At 37.3% G+C, this 13,332-nt stretch overlaps 1 protein-coding gene across 5 annotated transcripts in view; it reads left to right on the top strand.

Annotated features, from left to right (window-relative positions):
• Nucleotides 1–13,332, top strand: part of RABGAP1 (RAB GTPase activating protein 1) — a 166,622-nt gene that overhangs the window by 70,373 nt on the left and 82,917 nt on the right. For all 5 annotated transcript variants that reach the window (XM_033190393.1, XM_033190403.1, XM_033190410.1 and 2 more), the window contains 3 exons: nucleotides 1,355–1,529; nucleotides 6,931–7,024; nucleotides 11,721–11,871. In XM_033190393.1, the coding sequence (XP_033046284.1) occupies nucleotides 1,355–1,529; nucleotides 6,931–7,024; nucleotides 11,721–11,871 (420 nt within the window). The remainder of the gene's footprint in view (nucleotides 1–1,354; nucleotides 1,530–6,930; nucleotides 7,025–11,720; nucleotides 11,872–13,332) is intronic.

Here is a 13,332-nt window from a genome sequence, read left to right on the forward strand (position 1 = left end):
GGCCTTGCTTCCATGATAGGGATAATTTTTTTTTAAGAACCCAAATGAACATGGCAATGATAAAAATCTGCTCTGGCTGATATTTCTATAGCTAATGAACATCTTATTCCCCCATCTCCCTTTCTGTGGTTTTACTTTAGTATGTGTATATATATATATTTTTGTATAGCCACCTTTCTAGTTTTCTCTGTACCTTTTCTTTTTTTTTTTTTTTTTTTTTGAAACGGAGTCTTGCTCTGTCACCCAGGCTGGAGTGCAGTGGCCGGATCTCAGCTCACTGCAAGCTCCGCTTCCCGGGTTTAAGCCATTCTCCTGCCTCAGCCTCGCGAGTAGCTGGGGCTACAGGCGCCCGCCACCTCGCCCGGCTAGTTTTTTGTATTTTTTAGTAGAGATGGGGTTTCACCGTGTTAGCCAGGAGGGTCTCGATCTCCTGACCTCGTGATCCGCCCGTCTCGGCCTCCCAAAGTGCTGGGATTACAGGCTTGAGCCACCGCGCCCGGCCTGTACCTTTTCCTATAGCTCTCCCTTTTTATTCTTCCCTGTATTTCATGCTACTTTTTTCTCCTCCTTGTATGGAAGGAAGAATGTTAATGTACTTACTTACATGTTATATGGAATGTTAATGTACTTACTTACAATACATATTGTAGCGTAAAGTTTTATATTCCTGGTTTAAATTTTTAATTTAGGTCAGTTTAAATTATATGTTTGCCTCAGAATAAAACCAAAATACAATCAATTGGAGTACTTAAAATTCTTGTGGTTACTGTTGATGTGCTCTCTGCCACAATCTCCCCCTGACCTCACCTCCACTCCAAGTTGTAATTTTCAGTTGTAGAAAAAGTTCTCTAGACTGTTTCAAGCAAAAGGAGTGGGGCTAAAACACTGGAACATTAGAAGTAAGAGAATTTTCTTAGTCTTAACGTTTTATGTTTTAGAATAATTTAAAACACTTTTTCTATATAGTTTTGTATAGGAAACCTTTAAGGATGCCTTAACTAATTTGGGAGATACAGAACTGTTAGCTCTTTAGTTGACAGTGTCAACTGGCTAAACATTGGTAGTTGGATATTTGACAATATGGTTTGAAGACAAATTGCAGAACTAGAGTACTGCTTGGTAAATGCCCTATTTTCCTAAGGATTTTAAGATCTAAACATACGCTTTTCTATTTTAAAAAGTACTTTTAATGTAGATATTTTTTAAAAAATCATTTATTTTCACATCCTGTATGAAATCAGAGGTGATTGCAATGAGCCGAGATCACTGCAATTAAAAACATTTAAAACACTGCAATTAATTAAAAACATAAAGAATTTTACTGCTTAATAAATAATATTTTTTCTTCCTCAAGATAAAGCAAAAGGAGAGAAAGAATAATACTGACACTTTATATGAAGTTGTATGCTTGGAAAGTGAATCAGAAAGAGAGAGGAGGAAAACTACAGCCAGTCCTTCAGTTCGCCTGCCACAGTCTGGATCGCAGAGTTCAGTGATACCTTCTCCTCCAGAAGATGATGAAGAGGAAGGTAAACTATAGGGAGAGTTTAATTTATTTTTGGGGGTGGAGGACCCTGCAAACTATTAAAATTGTATCAGGGGATTGATAATGTGATACGGCATTTATAATTCATTTAATGGAATTCCTTATGAGAGTTTACTATATGTAAGTAGCTGTGGAAGATTTAGAAATGATTAACATTGAGTTTTCTTTAAGATACTTGTAACCCAGTTGGAAAAATGAGATATATAATTAGCTTCTTTTAAACAATCAGTGTAGTGCTAGCTTGGTATATTAGTACATTTTTTTAAGAACAAGTTTGACACAGCTTACACCTAAAGAAGTGTTCCTATCTCAACACATTGATTTTGCGGGAACAAATTGACTTTGCCAAAATGTGGCTTGCACACATGACCTTTTTTACCAAATATATATTTTTTATTTTATTTTTTATTTTTATTTTTTGAGACAGAGTCTCGCTCTGTCACCCAGGCTGGAGTGCAGTGGCGCCATCTCGGCTCACTGCAAGCTCCGCCTCCTGGGTTTACGCCATTCTCCTGCCTCAGCCTCCCGAGTAGCTGGGACTACAGGCACCCGCCACCTCGCCTGGCTAGTTTTTCGTATTTTTTAGTGGAGACAGGGTTTCACCATGTTAGCCAGGATGGTCTCGATCTCCTGACCTCGTGATTCGCCCACCTTGGCCTCCCAAAGTGCTGGGATTACAGGCTTAAGCCACCGCGCCCGGCCCCCAAATGCATTTATAAATATATGTGTTTACATATTACTGTGTTTTTATACTGATAAACATTAAGAATCCACTGGTTCTTTGTTTCTTTTTATTTTTTCTGGCTAAATCTATTTAATCTGTCATTCTCTATTAAAAGATGTAATACCTTTTAATAAGGCATGAAGAAAGGGGGCCACAGGAAACATGAATGTTTGAGAGTCATTTTCTAATTTCTAACTTAGTACTGGGGCTACAAATTTAATGGAAGAAAACCTGATTACAATATAAGGTCATGTGAGCCATGTTTCTATATGTGAAGCTCACAGGAAATATTCTAGAAATTAATAGAGGAGAATTCGGTTTTCATTGTGGGGAATGTTGTGGGGCATCATAAAGAGTAGTTTTTCAGTTGGGACTTTTAAGTGCAAGCAGAATCTAGTAGGCATCAGTGGAGTTTTTTTTCTCGTTAAAAAATTGCATTAACTGGCCAGGCGCGGTGGCTCAAGCCTATAATCCCAGCACTTTGGGAGGCCGAGACAGGCGGATCACGATGTCAGGAGATTGAGACCATCCTGGCTAACACAATGAAACCCCGTCTCTACTAAAATTAAAAAAAAAAAAGAATTGCATTAACAAAAGCATGGAGATGACAAGAATGATTGATTGGGTTAAATGAAATGTTTATCCATGATTATATGTACTTGCTTCAAGTTTAGAGTGATCACTGACTTTCTTCATGTTTAGAGTGAGCGCTGAGTTTCCAAAACCTACTGTTTGCTGTAACTCACTGCCCTTATAATTAATCAATTTAGCATCATATATTAGTAATACTAATGGCCACCAATTACTAAGTGCTTAATATGTAGTAAGCAGGTGCTTTATTTATATAATCCTCACGATAATCCTGAAAAATAGGATTTATTGTTAACCTAACTTTGCACATAAATAAATGGAATCTGGCCAGACGCGGTGGCTCACGGCTGTAATCCCAGCACCTTGGGAGGCTGAAGTGGGAGGATCACTTGAGGTCAGGAGTTTGAGACCAGTCTGGCCAACATGGTGAAACCTTGTCTTTACTAAATACAAAACATAGGCTGGGCATGGTGGCGCATGCCTGTAATCCCAGCTACTTGGGAGGCTGAGGCAGGAGAGTTGATTGTACCCAGGAGGTGGAGGTTGCAGTGAGGCAAGGTTGTGCTGTTGCACTCCAGCCTGGGCAACAAGAGCAAAACTCTGTCTCAAAAAAAAAAAAGTGGAATCTCAGAAAAGTGAATTTGCCCAAGGTTATACAACTAGAAATTGGCAGAGTCAGGATTTGGATCTAGGTCTGTGAGTCCACAGTCATAGCTGTAGTCTATCATCATCTCTTGCATTTAGTTCACATAAAGCATTTTGAAGTACGGAAAAAACACATGTATTGTTTTTGATGTCAGAGATGCAATTCAGAGTCCACCTGAAGAACCAATTTAAGTGATATGTTATATCTGGGAAAGGTGGATTGTTCCCACTGTTTGAAATGGTCTGTTGTATAATAGGTTTGCAGTTTCTCTTCCAGGTCAACAGTGGTTAAGATGACAGAGTGGGTAAAAGTTTACATAACTTTCCTCTCAACACTCAGCAATAAAAACAAACAAACAAAAAAACACAAAAATTGAGAAAGACACTATTATGAAATCAGAATGCTCAAATCTTCATACCATAGATTTTGAAGACTATCTGCTGGTTACAAAGAAATCTGGGCCCAACTAAAGGTTCCTCAGGACTGACATCAAGTTTTAATTTATAGCAGACATACCTTTCTTAAAAATAAAATTTTAGTGGGTTTAGAAGGCCTCAACTGATAGTTCTTAACTAGGGAGAGATAAGAACTAATGGCAGTGTGTACCCCTTGGGGGAAATCATGGAACACTAGAACATAAGCTCTGTGAAGGAAAAGAGTGTTTCTGCTTTTGCCTCATGTTCCCTAGTGTATACCACAACATTTGGTATGCAGTAGGTGCTCAGTAAATATTGGCAGTATGGGTAACCCCCTAGGATTCATTTTTTATAGTGAAGAGTTAATAACAGGAGAACTGGGACTAAAGAAAACTATGTAGCTATGCTGTCTTTTAATTCTCCCTAACCCAATGTACAAACCAGAAAAACCATTCCTGCTGTGATTTGTTTGCTTCCAGGGAAGAAATGATTACATTTCTCTCGAGAGGCTTCTTACCCATAAGACATTTGGCAGAAACCCAGCAATTATAAAGGGGACATGTTTAGAAGCATCATTCTGAAACTGATGTCTATCCCTTAGGCAGATGGGTTCTTAACACAGATTTTAAACTACTACTACCCGGATTTATTGAAAGTATCCAAAATGTGAAAGAAAATTTTTTTAAGATAAAGTTTGTCTAATATTTTTGAAGAAATTATCATCCCTTCTAAATTTTAGTGTGTTTTTCATAGCCACCTTTCCCCAAAGAGTTGTATTTAGTATATTGGTGTTTTAATAAATAGAAAATTACTTGAGAGTTTAGAAAGTAGGGCCAGTCTGGCAAGATAGTGAAGTTGGGGACATTTACCTTAGTGCCCTTGAGCCTTTCTTTCTTTTTTTCTTTTTTAGTTTTTTGAGATGGAGTCTCACTGTGTCATCCAGACCTGCCTCAGCCTCCTGAGTAGCTGAGATTACAGGTGGCCACACCACGCCTAGCTAATTTTTATATTTTTAGTAGAGATGGGGTTTCACCAGGTTGGCCAGGCTTTTCTCAAACTCCTGACCTCAGATGATCCACCCACCTTGGCCTCCCAAAGTGCTGGGATTACAGGCGTGAGCCACTGTGCCCGGCCTAGCCTTTTCTCTTCTTTACCTTATTCATCCATATACAGAAGATCTCTCACATTCTGTCTGTCATCTTCTGTGTCTCACCAGCGAAACTGATGATGATGTCCAAAGCATTATAATATAAAGAAGTTCAATAAGAAGTATCACAGATTTCTGAGTCTTTAAAATTAGTGCTTTCAGATAATTGTTGTCTCTGTTGGGGATACAGATTCAACATGTAGTCATTAGAGGTGTAAAGAGCCAGAGTTTGTTTAGGCAAGTTAAGCTAAAAAATAAACAAAATCTAGAAAGAGCATTGGTAAAGATTCATGGAAACAAGTACTGTTGTAACCCAGTTAGTGGAATTGTAAATTGGTAGAACATTTTGGAAGTCAGTTTGTCGGAAATTTTCAGTATTGTTAAAAATATGCTTTCTTTTTAAAACTGAGAAAGTCAGTTTCTGGGCATATACCCGATGAAAGCAGTGAGATATATTCATCCTGATTCCATTTGTAACAAAAAGTTAAAAACTCCCCAAGTGTCCAATAAGAGGATTAAGTAGATATCTTAGTCCATGTTTATTCTCTGCTTTCATTATGCTTTTTAGTTCCTCTAATGCCTTGATCAGTGTCACTTTTTTCACTGTCTTTGTATCTTATAATCTCTAACTTCTGACTTGAATTTACTTTCCTTAATTGAATTAAATTAGAAATGATTTAATTTGGCCTTTTAAAGTATTTTTGTGCTTTCTTTTATAAATTAATATTTCCCATTTTAGAAAATTTAGAAAGTCATAAAAACATAAAATAGCAGAGAAAAATACCAGTCATAACTTTGTCACTCAGAGGGAGCAATTGTTAGTGTTTGGTATAGTTTATACTGATCTATGACATAGATTAGATCATAATGAATATTAAGCTCTTTATATTTTCATTTTATACTGTATTTTGCCATATCAGTTGTATTAGTCCATTCTCATACTGCTGATAAAGACATACCCAACCGAGACTGAGTAATTTATATAGAAAAGAGGTTTACTTTTTTCTTTTTTTTTTTGAGACGGAGTCTTGCTCTGTTGCCCAGGCTGGAGTTCTGTGGTGCGATCTCAGCTCACTGCAAAATTTATAAACAAAAGAGGTTTAATTGGTTCTGCAGGGCTGGGAAGGCCTCAGGAAACTTAGAATCATGGCAGAAGGGGAAGCAAACATGTCCTTCTTCACATGGCAGCAGGAAAGAAGAATGAGTGACAGCAGGGGAAATGCCAGATGCTTATACATCAGATCTCATGAGAACTCACTGTCATGAGAACAGCATAGGGGAAACCGCCCCCCAAGATTCAGTTACCTCCCTTCGGGTCCTTCCCATGACGCGTGGGATTATGGGAACTACAGTTCAAGATGAGATTTGGGTGGGGACGCAGAGCCAAACCATATCATCATTATGTAAACATAAATGTCAACATGCAATTGCATTTTATACATATATTATAATTTCTTCAACCATTCTGTACTCCCATTGTTGGATACTTAGGTAGTTTGAAACTTTTTAAGTGTTTTAAATAAGACTTACATATTTTCATGCGTAAAGCTGTTTGCTTTAGAAAATAGAGAAAATACCATATTTTGAATCCTATAGTTTTATAATTAAATAGCTCCTTTTTTTTTTTGAGATTGACATAATATGGACCTATGTGGAAAACACAAAAGAGAATTAAAGAGGTTACAGCATTTTACCTACAACCATTTTTATTTTCTTTGTACTTATCCATAAATACTAAAAGAGAGAAATTGTGACTTTATGCTCCCAGTAAAGTCTTTCCAATTTGACTCTTAAACATTCCAGTGTTGTGGCTAACATAGCCACCCTTGTTACCGTTTTTGTGTGTTTTGTTTATTATAGATAATGATGAACCTCTCCTGAGTGGATCTGGTGATGTATCCAAAGAATGTGCAGAAAAAATTCTTGAAACATGGGGAGAACTGTTGTCAAAATGGTAAGTTACGTTAGGATAGTTTTTATCTGCAATTCTCATTTTATGGGTAGAGAATCTTACCTAACTATAATATTCAATTTTGGAACCAATAGTAGAAACCTAAGCTCCAGGTTTGCATTCTGTGATCTATTTTAGAGATTTATATGAGTAGTAGTAGAGAATTGAAATCAATTTTCAGAATATCAGGAACCTAATAAGTTCTCATTGCTGGAGAAAATATTTATCCAAACGTGGAATTCATGTACAGCATAAGTAAGAAAAGTATCTTTTATATTGAAAAGGTTAGGAACCACTGAGCGGTTCACATAATACACAGCAGTCTGTTTAGAGGATGTTCACACAATGCATAGAGCCATGGTAGAGACCGCAGGTAGGATTTTTCCCTTATCTGTGATAAGTATCTAGAATGACAGAGCAAAGTGTCATAAGCATAGTATATATTACTTGCTCTATTGATTACTAACTCTTACAAAATTCCTACTAACACTTAAAAAAAATTAGGAATTTATCATCAGCTCAAGAGATGGTTTGACAGCACTGTTAAGAAGCACTATCCAATAGGCTGTCTAAAAAGAATACATTGCCTTAAGGCTGGGTGTGGTGGTTCACACCTATAAACTCAGCCTTTTGGGAGTTCAAGGCGGGAGGATTGCTTGACCCCAGGAAGTCAAGACCAGCCTGGGCAACTTGGTGAAACCCCATCTCTACAAAACATGAAAAAGTTAACCGGGCATGATGACGCGCACCTATGGTTCCAGCTACTCTGGAGGTTGAGGCAGGGGGATTGCTTGAGCCTAGGAGTTCGAGGCTGCAGTGAGCCTTGATTGCACCACTGCACTCCAGCCTGGGTGACAAGAGTTGAGACCCTTTCTCCAAAAAACAAAAAAAAAGAAAAAACACCAAACAAAAAGAATCCATTACCTTTAGGTGTTGATTAACATGACCACAGATATTCTGGTAAGTCAGATTGGTGAGACATTTATGCAGTTTCCTTTTCTCCTTGAGTAGGATGCCAGCATATGCTGAAAAAAGCTGAGCTTGGAAGAGATCTGAACATTTCTCTATTTCTGACATTCTGGTTACTAGGGTTGTCATATAAACTCCCTATTGGCCCGTTACTTTGGAGTTTGATTTTTCTCAGACATTTTAACTGTTGAAGTATTTCACTGCATTGTTAGAGTAAACTCTGTCTCAGAATTTTAAAGCATTATGTCATGCCCTTCAGGGATAGGACTACAAATGGGCATTATCTGCTTTTGTATTACTCTCACAATGCTTTACACTTTTGACAAAACACTCTCCACACTGGAAAATGTCAAATGTGTACAGGAGAAAAAAGCAAACCAAAGCACAATTTGTCTTTACACAAGTTGTTTTAATAAATGAACTCTGCAAAAAACCCCAGAGTAATAGTTTTCTTATATTTTTGATATTTCTTTACGCCAGGAGACAAAACTTCTGGTGCTCTTATTACAATTATATTTTCAGTTCAGTGAATTTGGAGTGTTTGGGATGCTACTGGCAGGAATTTTATCTGTATTAAAAGGTTTCTGCTCTAAAACAGAAATGTAATTGAGTTTTGATATGGTTACATAATAATATATTTAAAATCATGTAGATACAGCATTAAGACTCTAGTTAGCTTTTATTACACGAACCCATCAGCATCTTATACAACAGCTTGGAATTCGTTTTGTTATCAAGCTTTGTTATTCATTTAATTAACATGTCTTCCTATTCCCTCCAATGTATTTGTTGAGTTTCCATGTGTCTCTACTATCTTTCAGGGTATTGAAACTATTTTTGCTTGCTTTAGTCATGTCTTCAGATATGATATAATAGTGTCTCTTCTTTAGTTCATTACATTGTGATTTTTTCTCATTATTATGTGTGTTCTATGGATATGTGTCCTATGGATAAGAAGCCTTGTAATAATGGAATTTTAGGCCGGGCACAGTGGCTCACGCCTGTAATCCCAGCACTTTGGGAGGCCGAGGCGGGCGGATCACAAGGTCAGGAGATCGAGACCATGGTGAAACCCCGTCTCTACTAAAAATACAAAAAATTAGCCGGTCGCGGTGGCGGGCGCCTGTAGTCCCAGCTACTCAGGAGGCTGAGGCAGGAGAATGGTGTGAACCTGGGAGGCGGAGCTTGCAGTGAGCCGAGATCACGCCACTGCACTCCAGCCTGGGCGACAGAGCGAGACTCCGCCTCAAAAAAAAAAAAATAATAATAATGGAATTTTAAAGCCTGGTAGACCTGGTTTCAAATTCTACCTCTCCTACTTTTAAGCTGTGTGGTCTTAGACAAGTCACTTAACTCTTTTGAGTCTGTTTCTTCATTTAGAAAATATAAGTCTATAAAATTACCATTTGTAATTATTATAGATTAAAAATAATGGATACCATGGTTGTAGTTACAGTAACATAGAATGAATGAATTTACCATATTTTAGGCACCATGCTGTTGTGTGCTGTATTTCATCTCTAACAACCTTATAAAGTATTTGTTTTTTTACAGATGAGACTGGTTCATAGGTTAAGGCATTCTAGTTAGTAAATATCACAGCCAGAATTTTTAACACAGTCAAGTCTGATCCCAAAGATGGTTTATTTAACTCTACATTAGATTTTAGTGGTAGTATTAATGGTATCGTTGAGCTCTAATTCTCCAAGTTCATTTTAATATGACTCTTAATGGATAAGAGAACTAATGTCATTATAAAATAGGTTGCTAAGTTGGATAAAGTTAGTATTATCAATGAGATGGAATTATTCTGAAAGTAATTTTATCAATGTAAATTAAGCTAGTAAGGTTAGCAGACTTTGTCTGTAAAGAGCCAAATAATAAATATTTTAGGTTTTGCAGGCTAATAGTCTGTCACAACTACTCAGTTCTACTATTGTAGTGCAGAAGTTATCATACACAATACTTAGACAAATAAGCGTGGCTGTGTTTCAATAAAAGTTTATTTACGAAAACAGGTGATAGGCCCAGTTTGGCCCACAGGCTATAGCATACCAGGGATTGAGTTAGCAACAGAACTATGTCTGTTCTTTCTGCTCATAACTCTTCAACTTTTGTATAATGTTTTTATCTAAACAAGGACAAAACTATTGAATTGTCTATAGCACTTGCATTAGGGTACCAATGTCACAGAATAAATCACTTTTAAATGTACTGTGCGGAATTCTCATAGGATTCTGTGAATATTTTGAGAAAAATCATAGGCCTTTTTATAATTTGATTGTGGTTATTTTGTATCAGTAACTTCTGCTTATGTGTGATCGTCACAGCATCTTTTTAATGTCAGGATCCTGCTTTACTGACTCAGTAATGGTGGCTCTGAAGTCACAAACCAGCTGCTCTATAACAGAGCATTCATTAGTCTTAAGAATTTGAGGACTACATCATGACCCCCCTGAAATTTTTTCTGCATCTGTAAAACTAGAGATACTACCATCTACCTGAGATGGTGGTTCTGAAGATCAAATAAGATACTGTATGTAGAAGCACTTTGTACATTTATACCAACGTGTCAAGGCTAGTTTAATTTTCTCCATTTTATAGGTGACATAAATGAAGTCCAAAGATTTTGGCAACTTGTAGTGATACAGTAGTTCAGTGGAAATGTTATTAGCCACCATAAGCATTCAGAAAAGTTATTTGAAGGAAGGCATCATAAAAACTGTTGGAAACATACTTGAGATGTTTTATTTTAACTTAGAATATATAAGTATACAATATTCTTGTCAATTATGTTTTTTCTAGACAGAGTCTGTCTCTGTCACCCAGGCTGGAGTGCGGTGGTGCGATCTCTTGTTGCAGCCTTGAACTCCTAGGCTCAAGCGATCTTCTTGCCACAGCCTCCCAAGTAGCTACGAATATAACCATCATGCCAGCTTATTTTTATTTTTCTGCAGAGACAGGGTTCTTGCTATATTACCTAGGCTGGTCCCGAACTCCTGGGTTCAAGAAATCTTCCCACCTTGGCCTCTCAAAGCAGTGGAACTACCACGGTGCCCTGCTGACCACTTGTCAATTTTGATGTAGAGCTAGGTTCTTGTCCTTTATTATATGTCCACTGATTGGAATTTTGCTCTTTTTTGTTTGTTTTTTGAGATGGTGTCTCGCTCTGTCACCCAGGCTGGAGTGCTGTGGTGCAATTTTGGCTTATTGCAACCTCCGCCTCCCGGTTCAAGTAGTTCTTCTGCCTCAGTCTCTCGAATAGCTGGGATTACAGGCATGTGCCACCATGATGGGCTAATTTTTTGTATTTAGATGGAGTTTTACCATGTTGCCCAGGCTGGTCTTGAACTCCTGACCTCAGGTGATAACGCCCACCTCGGCCTCCCAAATTTCTGGGATCACGGGCGTGAGCCACCGCACCCGGCCATCTGTTTTACATAAACCATAGCCATAGAGCATCATCTGTGATTTCCAGTTTTGCTTTTTTTTTAAAGTAGAGAAGTAATTTAAAGATACTTAAGAAGCAGTTTGCAGAATCTATGTGGATTTTTATTTTCTTCCACCCAGTCTCTCATAGTTATCTTCAATTCAGAAGCACTTTTTTTTCCCCTTTATTACTTTGTTACCTTGTCACGTATTTGTAAGCCATTTAGATGGACTTTGAGAAAAGTAACAGTCTTTAGGGAATCTTCCTTTTGTGATTTATGGTTTATGGCTTTATTTTTAGGCATCTCAACTTGAATGTGAGACCGAAGCAGTTGTCAACCTTAGTAAGAAATGGTGTCCCTGAAGCTCTTCGGGGAGAAGTCTGGCAGCTGCTAGCAGGCTGTCATAACAATGACCACCTGGTAGAAAAATACCGCATTCTTATCACAAAGGTAAGGGGGTGATAATTCAGCTTCAGCATTAATTCTTTAGAGATTTGTGATGAAAAGATCATTGTAGTTATTTGACTTATAAGAAGTTTTTATGATTATTTATTTAAGGATAGAACTGTTAATACTTCTAGCTCTAACATGTTTTTTCTGTTGCACAAAGGAGAAGTCATAGTTTTTTCTCCTTGATTCATATTACCTCAGACCAAAGATGTCTTCTAGCCCATTGTATATCCAGATCCTTTTTTGACTGTAAAAAAACATTTTTAGTCAAACCACTTGTGCTGTGCAATGTGTAAAAATTGTCTTTTGATTATTTTAATACTTTTCACATTTTACAGAAATGTGCTCTTAGTAGGGAAGGCTTAGTTACAGTTTCTGCAATTGTAAGAAAATAATTTTTTAATCTTAAACCATATTCTCTTTTAGCTCATTCCTCTAAAGTGAAAAAAATCCTCATATGTATGGTGTTTCCCTTCTGAAATTCATTCATTCCTCAAAGTTTTGCAAGAAAAACTATTTCTTGTACAAGCATATCAGGATTTAAAATAATTTTCTGCAAGATTAGGCAATGTTTTGTGCCTTTGTGTTCATGTTTTTGGTTGTAGTTTTAATTTTCTCAAATTTTTGAAGTGTTTACCTTTAGGAAGCAGTTTCTCCAATAGTGTGCAAATCCCAAACCTGGGTTGTGAATGGATTGCTCAGAATCTTCAAAAATATAGGAGATTTTTCAGTGTGACAGAAGCTAAAACCTTGTCTTAAAAAAAAAAAAAGTTAAAACCTTATATATGAATGATATCTCTCTATAAAGCTGTTATTGAAAAACACCTTATAAGGGAAGAGCGGGTTTTTTTTTTTTTTTTTTTTCCCTTTGAGACAGAGTCTTGCTCTGTCGCCCATGTTGGAGTGCAGTGGCATGATCTAGGTTCACTGCAACCTCCGTCTCCCAGCTTTAAGCAGTTGTTGTGCCTCAGCCTCTCAAGAAGCTGGGATTACAGGTGTGCACCACCATGCCTGACTGATTTTTGTATTTTTAGGAGAGAGTGGGATTTTTCCGTTTTGGACAGGCTGGTCTTGAATTCCCAGCCTCAAGCAATCCGACTGCCTTGGCCTCCCAAATTGCTGGAATTACAGGTGTGAGCTGCCTCACCTGGCCTGGAAAAACAGCATTCAAACATGAGATAGGACCGTCACCAGAAAATGACTTTTATGTCCTCAGAATATTAATATTCTTTCTCGTCGTCTTATTTCCAGACAAATTTTTTTTTGTTTCAATAATAAGTGTTCTGATTTCTTCCATTAAATTGATATAATTGTTTAACTAGTATTTATTGTTGAGTAACTATTACAACCACAGTGTTGGAGCTAGGACATTAAACACAAAAGCAAGTAACTGTCTTATGATAGAATGTGTCTGAAAAAGCACAGTGGGAGCCACCAAAAGTAGTTATTAATTCTGCCTGG

Source organism: Trachypithecus francoisi, unplaced genomic scaffold (assembly GCF_009764315.1).
Source record: "Trachypithecus francoisi isolate TF-2019V2 unplaced genomic scaffold, Tfra_2.0 Contig01585, whole genome shotgun sequence".
Taxonomy (NCBI): domain Eukaryota; kingdom Metazoa; phylum Chordata; class Mammalia; order Primates; family Cercopithecidae; genus Trachypithecus; species Trachypithecus francoisi.